Source organism: Gorilla gorilla, chromosome 4, assembly GCF_029281585.2.
Source record: "Gorilla gorilla gorilla isolate KB3781 chromosome 4, NHGRI_mGorGor1-v2.1_pri, whole genome shotgun sequence".
In the NCBI taxonomy this organism is placed as follows: domain Eukaryota; kingdom Metazoa; phylum Chordata; class Mammalia; order Primates; family Hominidae; genus Gorilla; species Gorilla gorilla.
Genome location: NC_073228.2, coordinates 143,668,556 through 143,686,980, shown reverse-complemented (window position 1 = coordinate 143,686,980; position 18,425 = coordinate 143,668,556). Strand labels below are relative to the sequence as shown.

General features: G+C 54.3%; 1 protein-coding gene across 6 annotated transcripts in view; it reads right to left on the bottom strand.

Annotated features, from left to right (window-relative positions):
- The window catches only part of PSD2 (pleckstrin and Sec7 domain containing 2), a 48,794-nt gene that overhangs the window by 19,510 nt on the left and 10,859 nt on the right, over positions 1 to 18,425 (bottom strand). For 2 of the 6 annotated variants that reach the window (XM_055389176.2, XM_019028407.4), the window contains 8 exons: positions 18,034 to 18,113; positions 16,079 to 16,989; positions 15,197 to 15,617; positions 11,241 to 11,690; positions 10,635 to 10,829; positions 7,443 to 7,523; positions 3,005 to 3,117; positions 2,209 to 2,267 (listed from right to left, as the gene is read on the bottom strand). In XM_055389176.2, the coding sequence (XP_055245151.2) occupies positions 2,209 to 2,267; positions 3,005 to 3,117; positions 7,443 to 7,523; positions 10,635 to 10,829; positions 11,241 to 11,690; positions 15,197 to 15,567 (1,269 nt within the window). In that variant the 5' untranslated portion in view covers positions 15,568 to 15,617; positions 16,079 to 16,989; positions 18,034 to 18,113. The remainder of the gene's footprint in view (positions 1 to 2,208; positions 2,268 to 3,004; positions 3,118 to 7,442; positions 7,524 to 10,634; positions 10,830 to 11,240; positions 11,691 to 15,196; positions 15,618 to 16,078; positions 16,990 to 18,033; positions 18,114 to 18,425) is intronic. The other 4 variants (XM_063706807.1, XM_004042616.5, XM_019028408.4 and 1 more) reach the window with 3 other exon arrangements.

Below are 18,425 nucleotides of genomic sequence, written 5' to 3'. Positions count from 1 at the left end.
ATCCAGACTGCACCCATCTCAGGAGCATGCCTATAGCCCGATAGCCCCTTACTGCCTCCCGCTCTGACCAGAGCTCTTTTGTGGGCACTGGCAGGGCCCCTGTTCCCGAGATCCCCACAACCCACCAGGCCTCAGTCCCTGCTTGATGAGTGACAGGGGGAGGGGAGGAGGCAAGGGGAAAAGTGCAAAGCATCAGGTGCTCTGAAGAGCTCCCAGTAACTGCAACCCCCAGGCCTTGGGTAGGAGCTTTACTTCACATTCTTTACACACTGGCACTTTATCATGGGGAAACTGAGGCACAGTGAAGTAAATAACTTGTCTCAGGCCACACAGCCTTCGTGTGGAGCAACAGAGAACACAGCCTCAGAGCCTGCGCTCCTAATCTCTGAGCAGTACCACGTAAAGAGAGAGACATCTCTACAAAAAATACAAAAAATTAGCTGGGCGTGGTGGCAGGTGCCTGTAGTCCCAGCCACTCGGGAGGCTGAGGCAGGAGAATGGCGTGAACCTGGGAGGCGAGGCTTGTGGTGAACCGAGATCTCGCCACTGCACTCCAGCCTAGGCGACAGAGTGAGACTCCGTCTCAAAAAAAAAAAACAACGAGAGAGACGAAAGCCTCAGTGTCTGTCTGCTGCAAACATGAACACTCATCCCAACCCACTTCTAATCTATGAAGTGCTGACATTTCTCTTCAGCTGTGGCATCAATGTGGGACCATGCCAGCTAAGGCCCACCAAGCTGCGGAGTGCTCTTGGCCCAGGGTTCACTACACAGTGGTTGCCGCCCTCCTTAGCAGTTCTTAGCCATAGGGAGGCCCAGCCAGGGGTGGGGACAGGGAGTGAGGGGCCTGTTGAGTGCTCCTTTCAAAGCAGGCCAGCAACACCTGCTGTCTGTCAATAAACAGAGGGCACAGTCTAGGGGAACAGCAGCAGGCTCATGGGCTTTGGCGCTGAGTGACATTCATATGGAATGCGTCTTCTCTCTTGTTCCACACTCAGGTTGCATGCCCAGGTGGACTTAGCAAAAGCTGTCGCATATTTGCTCTTCCTGATGCAGGCACTGAGGCTCTAGCCCTCCCCAGGCCAGGTGCCCCAGTGCACCCATGAGCCCAGGCTGCCAGCAGACTGGGCCTTCACAATCTTGCCCTACAGGGGCCTGCAGGCTGGGTCTTCCAGCTTGCCCTTGGTTCAATTTTCACAGTAATGAGGAATACTATTGTTCTTTTTACATAACAATATTCTTCATAATGAAATCCTTACTAGGTGCCAGACCCTGCCCCTTGGTGCCATGTATATTACCTCTCTCAGTCCTGCCCATGACACCGCAGGGAGATCATTATTCCCACCTCACAGATGTGGAACCTGAGGCCCAGAGAGGGCCAGTGCTTGCCCAGGATCACACAGCTACCACGTGGAGGCAAGAGTAGAATCTGAAGTTTGGTCTATCCCAGCTCTTTCTTTCACCCTCTATCCCCTGGATTTCCTGGTTAACTTGCTGGCCTGTTGTCCCCATGAGTCACTGAGATATTCCCTACCTAGCAGGGGGCTCCAACCACCATGGGTGAGCAATGATGGGGCAGAGATTGGGGGGAGCCAGATGGTGATGGGGGACACAGAAGGGCAACATGGTGATGGGGGCCTCGGCACACAGGGCATGCACACCACTAGCTACACTTACCACCTGCGAGGGCAAGAGAGCCCAGAGAGGGGTCCCGGAGCAGATAGAGGAAAGAAGAAGGAGTTATTGAGCCATGAGAAGTGCTGAGACAGCCTGGGGCCTGGACCACACACAGCCTCACAGCCTGGGCGTCCCACACCAGTCACTTCACTGCTTGGCCTGGTAGGGGCCAGGGGTTTGGGAGGGGCTGCCCCAAGCACGGTATTTCAATGCAGCTGCATTCAGACTTGCGGGACAGGGGCAGAAAGGGCACATGATCTCTTAGCATGGACGAGGGGCACACATTTGTGGCTCATCTTAAACTCCCGTGGCCCAGCTGCTCTCACTGGCATACTTGGGGGTGGGGACTCAGGTGGATCACAGGTGGATGAAACTAGGGCGGGGCCAAATCTAGAAGCCAAGCTGCCCAACCCCCACCGCTTCAAAAAGAAGCCCGGCCACTGAGTAAGAGATCTCAGGAAGGGGCCGGGATCAACACAAGGTGGGTCCCTGAGAGGACATGCGACACCCCCCGCCACCTCCCCAACTCACGTGGCCGTGCAGGTCCGTGTTGAGCAGCATCAGGGCACAGGTGAGCGTGTGGATCCCATCTGAGTCAGAGATGGTGGCACTCTCAGTGCGAGGATCCAACCTCTTCCCACTCCCTGTCTCCTGACGGAACCCGTCAGGAGACCTTGGACACAGAGGGAGGCCGGCCGCCTGCCAAACTCACCTCAGGGGCCAGGGCCTGTGTGACGCTCCAGGTCTGCCCCAACTGCAGGACCCAAGTCACTTGCCTGTCCCAGGAGCCTGACCACCCTGGACCCACTCTGGCCCGGACTCCTGCCTCCTGTGGCCAAACTCACCTTGAACCTCAGACCCAGAAATAGCTCTGAGCTCCCAGCCCTGCCCCTGCATTGACCTGTGTCTCTCCCAATAATGGGCCTTGTCCCCTAGTTCCTGGGACTTAGGCCCATCTATTGGGCAAGCCCTGTCCCTAAGAGGACCCCGACCTAGACCCCCATCACACCAGGACAGCCACCACACCAACAGCCAGCACCATGACAGGGACCCCAGAGAAGGGAGAGCCCCAGAGCTGAATCCCGAGGCTGGAGGGACTTCCAGGCAGTGGGGAGGAGAACAGGCAAGACTGCGCCTTGCTCAGCAGGCAGACCGTGTGCCATAGCTTATTCAATTAGCATTCATTGAGCACCTACTGCATGCCAGAGAGGACAAACCATCTGGGCCTGGCAACGGGACCGAAGTGCCAGGTGGACCAGGATGGGAGGGGACCAGGGCCTGGCTGAGTGGGTGGGGAGGGTCAGGCAGAGTGGGCAAGGGGCCATACCTTCCGAAGTGCTGTCATCAGGGTTGCACTGGCAGTACCGGCGGGAGAAGTGTGTGAGGACCCGCTCACGCTCTTGTGTCTCCCCCATCAGCGGGAAGGCCTTCAAGAATGTTCTGAAAGACAATTCAAAGCTGCTGAGGGCAGTCTGAGTCCTCACCCAGGGTAAGACCACCCCCCCACACACACAGCACACACCCACTCTAGGGGGCCAGGGCTCCAGTGCCCCACTCTCTGGGTCTGGATGCTCTCTCCACGCCCAGGAGGCCCTGGCCCCCAGAATGGCCACTCTGGAGTGCTGAGGCCAGGGGACCTGGTAAGCTTTAGAGTTTCAGTCCTCATTGCCCTCCAGGGACCTTCTGAAATTAGGCAGAGGACAGATGGTGAAGAACAAAGACAGAAGAGCACCTCAGCACCTGCTCTTCTTCAGGGTGGATGCCCACTCCTTACTCCTTCCCCTACAGCCGGACCCTGTCCATGCCTGCCCTTCAGAATGCTCCTTCTCAGTCATCCCCTCTCTTTCATGTGCCACCAGCTGAGCCCCAGGCCCAACTCTGGCCCCCCAACTCCTCCCCCACCCCAAGTTTGAGTTGCCACCAAGTCCTGATGGTTTGTTCTTCAACCTCAACCTTAATCCTCCTCTGCTGCCACCACCTTCATAGTGTGCCCAGGACAACGGGGCCACCCCCGCACCCAATCCTCCTCCCTGCTGACACCAAGTTGTCTTTCTAAATACACACATAGGCAGGACTTACCACTGCTTAAAATCCATCACTGGGCCAGGCGCGGTAGCTCACGCCTATAATCCCAGCATTTTGGGAGGCCGAGTTGGGCAGATCACCCAAGGTCAGGAGTTCAAGACCAGCCTGGCCAACATGGTGAAACCCCGTCTCTACTAAAAATACAAAAATTAGCCAGGTATGGTGGCGTATGCCTGTAATTCAAGCTACTCAGGAGGTTGAGGCAAGAGAATCACTTGAACCCAGGAGGCAGAGGTTGAGGTGAGCCAAGGTCGCACCATTGCACTCCAGCCTGGGCGACAGAAGATTCCATCTCAAGAAAAAAAAAAAAAAAAAAAAAAAAACAACCTCTGGCTCCTTGGCACCCTCAGAATAGCACCAAGGCTCCTCATATCATGGTCATGTTCACTGCCCAGACTACCCTCCTGTGCCTCCAACCTCATACCCGCCTGCTACGCCTTGGACAGAACAGGCATTTCACTATTCAGTGCCTCAGAGCAGGCCAGGCCTTCAGGACACCCTTCCTTCCTCTGCTGGGCAGCTCTGAATCTCCCTCAAGGCCCAATATAAAGGTCATTCCCTTGGGAAGGGAGATTGCAGGCTGAGGCCGTTGGTGTCTCCATCAGTTTTGAGTTCAGAAGATGGTTTGTTCCTAATTTTTGCAATAGTTCATTTCATTTTGGCCCAAAATGCTGCAATGCCCACTTTGCTTTACCCTCTCTCATGCCACCTCCTAAGGCACCCTGGGACCTGCAAGCCATGACTTGGCCAGCCCTTACCCTCTGAGGTGCCTCAAGGCATCCAGAACTGCAGAGTACTCTCGAAATCCAATCCCAAGCAACCAACTGCTGCATAATAGCACTGCCCTGTCTGACAGCTCGCTGTCCTCCTCTCCCTGTCTCTCTTGCTCCCCGTTCTCTTCTCCCATCTGTCCCCCAGCCTGGCCCCTCCGTCTTCTCACATTCCTCCAGGACTTTCTCAAAACCTCCCCCATTCAAACCGTAGCCTGTCTTACCTATGAGCCATCCATCCCAACTCCTACTCCCCAGCCCAAACTCCCCCTCCCTGGACACTCTGCCCCAAGCCGCAACCCAGTGCCGCCGCCACCAAACTCTTGGGCTGTCCCTAGGGGTAGCCACACCACTGTCCACCCTCCCCACATCTTGGCACCAGCAGCCCTTTTACTCTTCCCTCTGTGGAGCCTCTCACACCGACCTTTCCCCTCTGCCCAACCTCATGCTTGTTCTCTCCCACCTGACCCTCTTCAGAAGCCTACATGCCTCTAGATCAAAGACCACCAGTACATTGGGGCCAGTATTTGCTTCCAAAATGTTGCTTTGCAGCCAGTACCTTCTGCAGCTCCCCAGTGCCTGCACAGTTGAGCCTCAGCATTGGGCTGGCATACAAGGCACTCAGTCTAGCACCCACACCTCTGATCATGAGCTGACCCCGCTAAACACCTTGCCAGACCAATCTTCCTCATTTTAGAGCAATCTTTACAACTCAGCTCAGGATACAGTAGCCTGCAGCACACCAACACTTCCACTGAAAACAATAAAAACCATGGGTTTTCTTAAGATATTGGAAAATTGCTGAGGCAACAAAGACCAAAAGGGCCAAGATTCTGGAGAGGAGAGAACTGCGGGAAGGTAGTTTGACCTTCTGCAGCTGCTTTTTCCCCAGGGGCATTGCTGATTATGGGCACAGGCAAGAGGCAGGGCATTGGGTGGCTTCAAGAGGCTGGAGACTTCAGGGGCTGTAAACACATGGCCACTTTTCCCTTTGAGATAGTTGCTGAATTTCAGAGATATAAAAGATGTGAAAGGCAGGAGGCTAAAAGGCTAAGCAGAAAACCTCTGAGAAGTAGAGGGATATTTTGTTGAAGAGGGGGCAGTGTTGCTGCACTGAGAAGACAAAACTAGGCTTCTGAGCCAACAAGGGGGTTTGCCCAACTGAACACATGAGGCTCCCAGTAGAAAACTCCACGGGCCTGGACCCTATTATCAGAGCAAACCCTGAGCCGTACCAAACTTCAGTGCAACCTTAATTGGATTAGCACTGCATCCCCACAAACCTTCTAACTGCTTAGCAAAGGACAACGTAAACCCTCTCTGGAGGAACACAGAATAATCTAGAACCACTATAATTCTATACAAAGTATACAGCATCCAATTTTTTTAAGTTATTAAGCATGCAAAGAGACAGGATATATGATGGAAAATCAAGAGAAAAAAGAGACAATAGAAACAGATACAGATGATTCAGATGATAGATACTGGAGTTAGCAGCAAAGGCTTTACAACTAATATGTTCAAAAAAAGAGAGGGAAAGGTGGAGAAAATAATGGAAAAGATGGATAATTCACCCAGAGAATTAGAATCTATTTTTAAAATTTTTTAATAAAATGGAAATTCTAGAAATGAAAATATAACATAAATTCAAAACTCAATAAATGAGTTCAAAACCCATTTATGCCTATGGTTCCATTATTGGAACGCTAAGCATGTGGGAGTTATTTATATCCTACTGCTCAAGGTCATCGCCAAGGTCTGATTTTGCAATTCAGAAAATTGCAACCTCAGGCATAAATGGATTAATGACATATTAGAAACAGAAAAGGGTAAGTGAAGTGAAGTGAAAACAGGTCAACCGAAAATATCCCAGCAGAAGCAGAGAAAAAAGAATGGAAATTACTTTTTTTGTATGTGGTTTTTGTTTGTTTGTTTGTTTGTTTCTTTGAGATAGGGTTTCACTCTGTCACCCAGGCTGGAGTGCAGTGGTGCAGTCATGGCTTACTGTAGCCTCAACCTCCCAGGCTCAGGTGATCATCCAACCTAAGCCTCCTGAGGAACTGGGACTACAGGCCTGCACCACCATACCTGGCTAACTTTTCTGCTTTTTTGTAGAGACTGGGCCTCCCTATGTTGCCCAGGCTGGTCTGGAACTCCTGGCCTCAGGTAATCTTCCAGCCTCAGCCTCCCAAAGTGCTGGGATTACAGGTATGAGCCACTGTGCCTGGCCAGAAATTACATTTTTTTAAAGTGTAAGAGACACGTGGAACACAGTCAAAATGTCTAACATGCATGAGTCACCCTACCCCTTAGCTCTGGACCTGGCCAGTATCTGCCCAGCTGGCCCCTGCCACCAGAGCCTGCTAGATACTACAGGGCTGCACCCATCCATTCTACCCTCCTGCTCCTGGGAACCTGCAATTGGCCCTCCTGAGGTCTACTCCCTAGGTCCAAACACCAATAGAGTTGAGATAAAATCCCATTTTACCATCTCCTCCTTCGATGACTGTGGGGAAGTCTCTTTATCCCTCTGGCCCATAGTTTCTTCATGTGAAAAATAGGAATGATAGTGCCTACCTTACTGGGTACAGAGGATGCAGTAAGCAAGGTGAGTAAAGACCTAGAGCATCTGGCAGGCAGGAAGTGTTCAATACAGGCAAGTCCTGAGCCTCCCTTCCTTTCCTAGAGTCACAATTACATTTCCACCCTCACATCCTAACAGCTACTACAAAGCGGGCACTCGCCTAACTGTTGGGCCGCTGCTGCTCCTGTGGCCCCTTCCCCACAGCCTCACCAGGGGTCAAAAGACTTGCCCAAGGTTGTACAGCAAGTTTATGGTAGAGCTGACATGAGAATCCAGAAGTGCAGCCTGTACCACTTGTGGGCACTGCCTGTCCCAGCCCCACTGACCTGAGTGCTCGGTCCAGAGTCAAGCCCGAGAAGTCGAAGAAACTGAGGTACTCCCCGGCCACCAGCCTGCTAAACTCGTTGCTGCCAGGAGAGTATGGGATGTCTGTTAGAAGCAGGGTCCAGCCCAAGGATGACAGAATCACAGGCATTACTTGGGCCCAGGGTACCCGGACCCACCCACCCCCCAGACCTGCTCAATCCCTAGGCTGCTGGCCAGTTGGGCCATAACATTCAATCTTGGTCTTGGGGTGTCAGGAAGGCTTTCTGGAGGTGATGTCTCAGTCAACACAGGGAATTACGAGCTAACCAGGCAAAGGGAGTAGGGGTGGGATGATGCAGTGTCCCCAGGGAGGAAACTGCATGGCATGTCCAAGAAGCTACTAGCAGGGCCATGTGGCCAGAACCTAAAGAGCAAGAATGGGGCAGCAAGTGATGAGGCCGGGACCAGGGGAAGGACCAGGACTTGATTCAGAAAGGTTAAAGCAGGGATGGTCAGTCTGTATTTTGGAATGCGCTACCTGCTGAGTGGAGACCCACAGAGGGACTGCCATAGTTGTCCAGATAGAGATAGAAGGCATGGGGAAAAGAGAAATTCAGGGGGCAGAATCCACAAGACAAGGAGATGGAATGGACATGGGGCATGACCAAGAAGGTGGTCCCCTGTGGGAGATGTCAGACTTCAGGACGAGGACTCTCTGTGTGAGAGTCATCAATCCACAGCTGGTCAGTAACAGCTCAGGGTGGGGCTGAGCCCATGCAACAGGAGAGGGCACAGACAGGCTGGCTGGCCCAGAGCCCCGAATCGGGGTGGGAACCCAGGAGCAAGCCAGCAAAGGAGGCTGAGAAGCAGCAGCCAGAGGTGGGGTGTGTTGTCCTGCAGGCCAACGAAGACAGTATTTCAAGAAGACTGGCATGAGGAATTCTTGTCAAAAACTAGAACAAATTTCCACCTGATTCTAATTAAGCCTGGAGCTCGCTGCCCATTTGCAGGACCCATGGGAAATAGAGAAACATGTTAAGTAACACCATCAGGATACCATATCCAAATCATGGAACATTCTTTAGGACAAATGGCTTGGTTTCTTCAACAAATACACGGCACTTAAGAAGGGAGGGGGACCGCCGAACTGCAGAACTGTTGTTGGTTAAAACAGACTTAACAGAACAATCGGCCAAGTGCAATGTGTGGACCCTGTTTGAATCTTGATTTCAATAAACCAACATTTTTGAGACAATCAGAGAAAATTAAACACAGACTGAATGTTGGAGAGATTAAGAACTTTTTGTTCATTTTGTTAGAAATTATAATAGAATCATGATTATGTAAAAAAAGATCCTTATCAGTTGGAGATACATACTAAAGTATTTATAAATCAAATGATAGAGTGCCTGAAATATGCGTTACAATCTTCCAGCACATGAAAAAAAGGCTGTGGGTCATAGACGAAATGAGAATGAAGCAAATAGTAACTTTGAAACTCAGTAATGGGCATATAGAGGTTTGATATTTTTTTTCTCTGCTTTCGTGTTTGTTTGAAATTTTCTTTTTTTTTTTTTTTTAATACATGGAGTGTTGCTCTGTTGCCCAGGCTGGAGTGCAGTGGCACGGTCTCGGCTCACTGCAACCTCCGCCTCCCAGGATCAAGCGATTCTCCTGCCTCAGCCTCCCGAGTAGCTGGAATTACAGGCACCCGCCACAGCGCCCAGCTAATTTTTGTATTTTTGTTAGAGACAGGGTTTCCCCATATTGGCCAGGCTGGTCTCAAACTCCTGACCTCAGGTGATCCGCCCGCCTCGGCCTCCCAAAGTGCTGGGATTACAGGCATGAGCCACTGTGCCCGGCCTGAAATTTTCATAATAAAAAGTTTAATTAAAGAAAAAGAAAGAAATGGCCAGTCTCATGGAAGCTGCTGAAGGGGCTAAGGTGAGGCCTGGGGAGCAACCACCAGATTCAAAGACACAAGGCCACCAATGACCTTGGCACAAGAGGTTTCTGAAGTTGGTGTGGGGAGAGGAAACCAGTATGGAGGGGCTGAGTGTGGAGAAAGAAAGGGGATAGAGGCCACCCTGGGCAGAAAAATCCAAGAATTTTGGCTAGAGGAGGAAGTGGGGTTGAGAAACACTTTTTGTTTTTCAGATGGGAGAAACTCGAGGACAATTAGCTGCTGGAGGGAGTGGTTGAAAAGATGGGAGAAGGCAGGGGCAGGCCACAAAGAAGGCTCCTGAAAGGATGGCGTTAGGTTTGGGGGTCCAGCCCAGCAGAACAGGTGAGGGCATCTGAGTTGTGATTTCTGGGCTGGCGCGGTTGTCGGGGACCTGATGCACGAGCAGCGTGGAGACTGCGGAGGGTGGAGGGAGAAGTGGAGGGAGGGAGAAGAGGTGAGAGAAGAGGAGGATCCAGGACCTGAACCGCCCTCAGGGCATCCTGAGGCCTAGCCTGCATGTCACCTCCCACTCATGGACAAGGGTCTGGACTGTCTCCCAGCCCTGTGAGCAGTGCTGCAGGGCCAGGCCTGCTCCTGCACAGCTCAGAGCCTTAATGTGGATGTTGGGAGGCAATCCGGATGAAAGGGCCAGGGGCAGGTGGTGGGTGGTCACACTGGTGGTCAGATGTGAGCAGAATGTGCCGGCAGACTTCCTTGGTCCTGCAATCCTGCCTGTCCCCTGGTCCCCTTTGGGGCCCTCATCTAGCCAGTTCCCTTTGCACCCGGTCTGAAGGCCAGGGTGTGTGCTTTGGGGGCTTCAGCCCCTTCAGCTTGTCCCAATAGACAGTAGGGCTTAATGAAGGCCAGGAGCCCTTTCCTGAGCTCTGGGTCCCAGAGGTGTCCCCAGAGGCCCGGGTTCTCCTTTCTCCCTGGCCCCATTAGCTGGGCCCAGCTCCTGCTGGCTTCTCTGTCCTCACATCCATCATGGCCCCATAACCACATCCCACATCCCGCACCCCCAGCCCTGAGGGGCTGCCCGCCACCACCCCTCCCCGAGAGCATCAGCCTCGCCCAAGCAGCCCAGAAAGGAAACAGATTTAGGGCGAGGCCAGGAATGAGGACAGTGGCGGGAGGAGGTGTCCTTGGGGAACTGTTGGGAGTGCCCCCCCAGCACCTGGCACCCCTGAAGAAGGTCACCCACACCCTCTTCAGTCTGAGGAAGACACGAGGTTTGCCCAGGGTTGGGGGCAGGGGAGCTCACACTCACTTCTTGCCCAGCTGCCGGGCCACATCACAGCGCTGGAAGCCCTCGAGGTGGTAGAGACGGCGTGCCAGCCGATGAGCAGCTTCACTGACCCCCTGGCACCCGTTGGCCAGAGGGTCTGCACTACCAGGCTCCAACCCCTCCGAGCTGCTGAGCTCAGAGTCTGAGTCTGACAGGCCATCCTTCAGGCTGGGGTCACTGCAGATGGAAGGTGGGTGGAAGAGTAGCGTCAGAGGCCCAGGGTCGAAGGCCCCAGAGGAGGCTGGGAGGTTTCCCCAGGCCACTGCAAACCATGTAGGGGCCAGAACAGGGAAAGAAGCTCCACTGCAGCCGGAGGGAATGAAATCAGACTTTCAGAAGGACCTCTCAAGTGAACTCACAGCATAGTTCCCTGACTCCCCCGACTTCTACCGGGGCTGAGAAGGCCTGGAAGAGCAGAATGAAACCTCAGGACACAGGGTGGGAAGTCTGGATGCAGAGGGTAGACCAGGTGACCTTGAAGAGGGCATGCTGACTCTGGACACTGAGTCACCCTAACCTGCTTTGCCCCCTCTGGGTCTCAGTTTCCCCATCTGCTCGGTGGTTCTCCCAGCCTGGGCCCTGCCTCACCTGGCTGAGTTCAGCAACTTGTCCGTGTCCTCCTCATCATCATCCTCATCCCCCCCTGGGCCCTGAGGGCCATCTTCATGGAATCCATTGGGCATGGCCATGAGAGACAGGCGGCTCAGGACATTCTCAGAGCGGCTACTGGAGATGGAGCGCCGCAGGGGGCTGCCCAGCTCCCCATCACCACCAGCTGCCCCCATGTCCCCCTCAAACGCCATGTCCCCAATGCCCAACCCAGCCCCTGGCTCGGGGCTGTCACGGGCCCGCTGCTGGATGAGGGGTGTGAGGGGGGCCTCGAAGCTGACGCAGCTGTCGCTCTCATCCGTGAGGCTCAGCCCGTCTAGGGAGTCGAGGCTGCTGTACTGGGTGCCCCGCAGCAGCTCTGACTCCAGAATCTTCTCAAACGTGGCGCTGAAGCCATCCCGCACATCTGGCTCCCCGGGACCATCCAACCTGTGGGATGCAAGGAGCCAGTCACCATCCTGCCAAGCTGTCCCCCATACAGGTGCTGGTGACTGCACTCATCTGTGTCTGGGAGCCCCCTGGGGGCACACCACTCCCCCATCCTATTCACTTATCCCTTCAGCCAATACTAACTGAGCACAAGGTGCCAGACACCAGGCTGGGTACTGGGAACACTGCAGGGAAAAGAGCAGACCTGGGGCCGGGGCCCCCAGCCTCGCCATCTCAAGTAAAGATGCCACCTCAATATGGTGTGCTCTAAGAAGCCCCAGTCCCCTGCCCCTGCCCCGCTGCCAGCTATGGGGCTGCCCTAGGCCCTGCCTGGATGGAAACACTCTTATGGCCATGGCACACCCAGTGCCACAGACACCTAACCCCACATACTCACACTTCTGCCCACGGAGAACTAGTGGGCATCAGATATGTGTCTAAATGAATGAATGTAAGACCTCGTCCCCCAGCCCGGCCTAGACGGCTGCTTCCTCTAGGCTCCCAAAGCAGTGTGAACATCTTATCACAACCGGTGTCACACTGGGTCATAATTTTGCTCTTCCCACAACCTGGGAGGTTCTTAGCTTGGCCAAACGCATCCCAGCTGTCAGGTCTGGCCTCATTGCCACCTCCTCAGAGACAGCAGGGGAGGCAGGCCCACAGCACACTGGCCTCCTGCTCCGGGATCTGTTCATTTACTCCTCAGACCTTCCCGGCATGTAAGATTCTGTCTGTTCCCCCGTTTACTGTATGTTCCCCAGCCCCAGAACAAAAGCTTTGCAAAGCCAGGGAGCACCCCGCACATAATAGGTGCTTGGAACATCTGGCTGAATGATGTGCTGGGTGAATGAACATATGCTTGTCAGCCCCATGGCCCCACCCACGTTTCCCAAGCCCTTGCAGGACCCTGTGCTGTCCCCCAAAAGAGGCCTTTGCACTGGCTGTTCCCGCTGCCCAAAGTGTTCTTCCCCAGCTAAAGCCCTCCTTCCACATCCCCTTCTCAGTGAGGACTGCCCCGACCTCCCGATCTAAACCATGACCTGCTTCCAAACACCCCAGCCCCTTTTTTCCTACTTTTTCTTCCCCAAAGCACTTATCTCCTTCCAACATACTATATAAGTATTTATTGTTTTAATATTTATCGTCAGTCTCCCCACTAGACCGTAAGCTCCATGAGAGCAAGGGGTTTGTATGTTTTGTTCATCTCCAGCACCTGGAAGAGAGCATCGCACATAGATGACCTGAGGAGCCTGGGAAGATTCTTATCCACCAGGGACATGAGCAGGTACACAGGGAAGGAAGGAGAGAGAGACTGAGAGAGTAAGACCACTAGAAGGGGACAAGAAAGAGACAGAGGAAAGGGATACGAGAGGACAACAGAGACAGAAAGTGAGAGAAAGAAAGAGCTAGACAGACGGCCAGGCGCGGTGGCTCACGGCTGTAATCCCAGCACTTTGGGAGGCCGAGACAGGTGGATCACGAGGTCAGGAGATCTAGACCATCCTGGCTAACACGATGAAACCCCATCTGTACTAAAAATACAAAAATTAGCCGGGCGTAGTGGCGGGCGCCTGTAGTCCCAGCTACTCGGGAGGCTGAGGCAGAAGAATAGCGTGAACCCGGGAGGTGGAGCTTGCAGTGAGTTGAGATTGTGCCACAGCACTCCAGCCTGGGTAACAGAGTGAGACTCCGTCTCAAATAAAAAAAAAACAGCTAGACAGACAAGGATAGAGATGGAAGATAGAGCCAGCAACAGGAAGAGACACAAGGAAAGAACACAGCAGGCTGAGCCCGGCCCATTTCAGATCAAATGAGGCCCATGATGTGCAAAGAAGCACTCCCCTCCCTCTGCATCAGCCTCCCCTGAGGCTCTGGCCCCACCCTACTTTCCCCCAGCCCCTGCTGCCTAGCAGAGACTGAGTTGTATTTGGAGGACTGGGAAGTGCCCCTTCCCCTCGAACATCTCCTTGGCCCCCCAGTGCCTAAGATTCCGTCCCAGTGTGCTTCCTGGAGAAGGCACTCCCACTCCAGCCCCAGCAGGACCTGAGACTGCAGCCTCATTAGGCTCTCTCTTGCCAAGGAACAAAGTGGGGAGGGGGACAGAAATCTAAAAGGCACAGAATGCCTGGCAGGGGCTGGGGTGGAAGTTTCCTCTACTGACCTCTGGAAGGAAAGGAGAGGAAAGAAGGTTCGTTGCCCTAGCCACCAGGGCAAATACCCAAAGTCAGCCCAGTAAAGACACCTCTGCCAGGCCTGTGCTGGGCACTAGAGACATCCAAACAAGACAGAGCCCTGCCTGTGGGGAGCTCTCAGCCCAGGGTCAGAGCCACCAATGGACCCCCCATCTCCCACCCCCTCATGCAACTGAGCAAGGCTGAGGGGTGGCCCTGATGGGAGCTTGAAGACCATCAGTCCAATCTGCAAGCCTCCAACTGCCCCCAGCCTTGCCATCCCAAGTAAAGATGCCACCTCAATATGGTGTGCTCTAAGAAGCCCCAGTCCCCTGCCCCTGCCCCACTGCCAGCTATGGGGCTGCCCTAGGCCCTGCCTGGATGGAAACACTCTTAGGGCCATGGCACACCCAGTGCCACAGACACGTAACCCCACATACTCACACTCCTGCCCACGGAGACCTAGAGACACTTATCCCTACATAACACATACATGTGCCCAAATGTGCAGCCACAAATGCCCAGGCCAGGGGCACCAACACCCCCCACCCACAGCCACCAACCCCATGCATACCAACACGTTCACACATCCCTGTGTACACATGACATGCAGGGCAGGCACACACTCATGCCCCCACGCACACTCACACACTACCCGTACACTGCCCTTTCAGGCCAGAGCCTGCAGCTATGCACACTAAGACTTCTAAATGCTTTCTTTTCTCAGTCCACCCTGGTGCCTTCTAGACATTTCTCTGTCCCTTCCCTGCCCTGCTTGTCCAACACACCCCCAAAACTCCAGGTCTCTCCATTGCCTGCTGAGGACAATAGAAATTGGGCTGTAACTCCAGTAAGCAGGACTGAAGTGAGATCCCTGGTAGAACTTCCTGACGATTACTGCAGGTGAGAGTAGCTAGGAGGGATTAAAGCCTAAAGCCTGCTTTCCTGGAGTCAGTTGAAGGATTTGGGAGAGTCTCATTTCCAGGAAGCAGAGAAATGAACCAGATGAATTTTCACATTGGGCATTTTAAAAGGACTTGGAAATTGAATGCCCAGCCTGGGATGGAGGGAGGGCAGCACCCCCCGCCCCCTGCAATCCACATAGAAGCAGCTCAGGATGGCACAACTTTCAGGCCCCCAATCTGCTGGCCTTTGAATTCTCCATCAAGGCTCTGTCCTTTCAAAACACCCAGAATCTGGGCAAAAGAGGGATATGAAATCCCCATTTTATGTGTGAGAAAAACAAGAACTGGAGAAACTAAGTGGCTAAGCCCAGGCCACACAACAACAGAACAGCCAAATGTGGTGAGCTCCCATCCCAGGACATCCACTCACCCCAACTGAGGGTCCTCAGCATCTGGGCAGAGGCTCCTGGAAGCATTGTCCCCCTCTGCCAGCACGCCAGCCCTCCAGGGCCTGGACTCCGCTGAATCTTCCAGAATGTTCAAGTCTGGCCCCAGGGCTAGGCCATTGGTGAGAGAGAGGCCAAGGCTGAGGCCATGGAAGGCCACATCTGGGTCCTTCGTGGGTTCCTTAGTGTCCGCTGGGGTGCCCCTTCGCTCGTGCCCTGGGCTGCAGAGGCTGCTGTTCAGGCCCTCACTGGCCATCCCATGCCGGACCCCTGGCTCCTCTTCAGGCTCTGGACCGGGGTCACGGGTGGCCTCTCCTTCCTCAGGCACTGCAGATAAGAGCTTGTCCTCCTCCATGGCAGCCACTGCTTCCGCCTGTCCTGGCTGCTCCGGGGACTCCTCTAGACCTGGCAGTGGGTGGAGAGAGGAAGAACTGATCAGACAGGACTGGGGCTGGGGGGCACCTAAATTCCAGCAGAACGAGTGGCAGAGCAGCCTGCCTAAGAGTGGGATATGGCCAAGATGATCTCCTCGGGGCCCTTCCAGCTGGAGTGTGGGTTCGGGCCATGCTGCCCTCACTGCCTGCCCAAGCAGCCACCTCACCTCACCCTTGACCCTGGCCAGCCCACTATGCCCCAGTCCCTGCCCTTCCTGTTACCTCTTGTGTCTCTGCTGTGCCCGCCAGAGTTCACCAAAGCCCTCTGAGGAAGATCCAGGTGGGGAGGAAGTGGAGAAGGGTCCAGTAGGGCCCCCTCCCATTCCCGCTGGTGAGTGATGGTGACAAACCACAGGCTGACAGCAGCCGGTCCCCTAGCCTCTTCCCGTGTTCTTACCCTGGCTCCAGGAGCCAAAGATGAGCGAAACTTACCTTTGTGGTTAATGGAGAGAACTAGGCTGGGAGGCTATCTTCAAGGAGGAGTTAAGAGAGGAGGCGAGGAAGTCAACAGACGCAGCCTAATTGGAGCAGGGCCCACCCCAGAAGCCAAAGTGAAGCCTGGAGACAGACAGGGATAGCCCAGCGTGGGGCGCTGTCCAGGGTGCTGGGTGGGCGGCGCCACCCGGGAGCCTCTGAGAGAGACCAGGCTGCCTCCACCACACACAGCGCCCAGAGCCCCAGCTGTCTGGGAGGAAGGAGGAGGCCTGGGGTTCCCCTCCACTCCCGGGCCCCCATCAGAGCTCACCCAGCTGTGAGGAGGGACTCATGAGGAGGCCGCCAAGGGGCACTCTGGGGAGAGCACTGGAAAGGGAGTCAGGCCCTGCTCTGCCCAACTCCCTGCATGACCTCGTGTGAGTCCAGGTCAGGCCTCCTCACTGGCCTGCCCAGGCCAGCCCCACTCCCCTCTGGGTCTGTTTCTCTTCTGTAAAATGAGGAGACCCATTTACCCATCATCTTCACCGCCACTGTTTCAAATGGGTTGGGACCAGCCCACATTTCCCAGAGGCTTCCTGCCCAACCTAATCCCAGATGTAGAGGGCAGATGTAATGTGTAACAGGCTGTGTTCTGGCTCTCCCCTCCTCCCCTGTCTGCCCCTGGCCCCACCTAGGCTAGGCTAACCCCCTCCCCAAGTGGCCTCTGCCAGTGGGGACACAGATCAGCCCCTCCAAATGCCCTGGACAGAAACAGGAATCTGGGCCATTTCTCCCAGTTCTGGCTGGGCCACTTCCTTCCTCCCCTTGTTGGGCCTTGGCTACCATTCTGCTCTGGAGAGGGATGCTGGGCGTTCAAGAGAGGCAGCAGGAGAGGGACTGGCCGGCCTTCTGGGCTACAGCAGAATGAGCTGCAGGGGCAACAACAGGGATATAAGTGAGGTTCAAACTTCCTATACTTGCCTGGTCATAAACACCACCTGAAGGACTTGGTACAATGCAGATTACCAGGCCCTACCCCAGACCTCCTGAACCAGAAGCTACAGGGAAGGGGTATGCTCCTCTGTGATTCTTATAACGAGGCAAGTGTGGGAACACTGGGGTAGGCTCCAGAAGAAAAGTCCCACTTAGAGAACAAGAGCCTGGGTAGGGAGGTGGGTCCACTTCTCAGGAATTCTGGGCCCTTGAGGGAAGCTCAACCACCACAGTCCAGTTAAGATTATTTAACCTGGGTTTTCAAATATGGAGTGGAAAATAGGAGGGTAGAACAGCAGACCTGGGACGCCGCCTGTTTACACTGACCCTCACCTCCTAGAATTTTGATGACTTCATAAGGGAGATTTTTACTTTAAAAAAAAAAGCCCACAGACTTAAACATCTCAAAAGTCAGGCTCTAAAATATCTGGGCCCTGATCCTAGGACATCGGGGACCTCTAGAGGTTGAGCACTGAGTGAGGAATTCTTTCTGGTCTGCCCTAAATCCCTGCTGCTGTAGTTGCTATTTCAATCGGTTCCATCTGGTTGTATACTCAGAGGAGGAGAAACAAGAAGTCACTTTCTCAACTGAGACTCCTGAGTGGGGGGAGGGGGGGCATTTAGAAAGGAAAAAGAAGTGGGGGCTTTTGGCCTGCTGCCTGAGTTCCAGTCCTCTGACCTGCTTTCTAGCCCAGGGGCCTGGATGAGCATTGGCTCTGGGGCACAGGGTTTCAACCCGATTTCACCAGGATGACTCAAGCTCCCCTACACATACCTAGAGGCTGAGCCCACCATTTTGAGTCAGGGCTCTGCCTAAGCCTTCATGAAACCTGAGGTTTAAGAGTATCAGCGGCTTCACTTGATGCTCAGCCTACACCAGCACCAAAGCTAGAATTGTGGACAGATTGAGGACCTCTTGGGAGACCCCTCCACCCTACCCCCAACTTCCAGCAGCTGCCTCAGGCTAGCTCCAGCCCTACCTGCCCTGCTATGTCCTCCTTTAGCTGGGAGCGGGATGGAGGTCCTGCCAACACCAGGCACTGGGCCACATCCTTTGTTTCTGGGGGTGGGCAGACAAGAGGCAGCATTGAGTTCTACTCTGGGCGGGGGGCCCAGAGTCCCTGCCTGGGCTGCAGACCAGCTGAGCCCAGAAGTAGCTGAGCCAGAACCTCCTCTCTTGCTGAGCCCAAGCAAGGGCTGCATAAAGGGGAGGCTTTAGGGTAGAGGTGTAAAACGATGCCCCACATGCTCACTCTGAACTGCTATGTGTCCTGGGACTCATCATTGCTCCCTCTTGCCTTTGTGAGCCCATCTACAGAGTGGGAGCATCACCTCTGTTCTCCCCCAGGGCCAGTGGGAAACTAAACGTCAT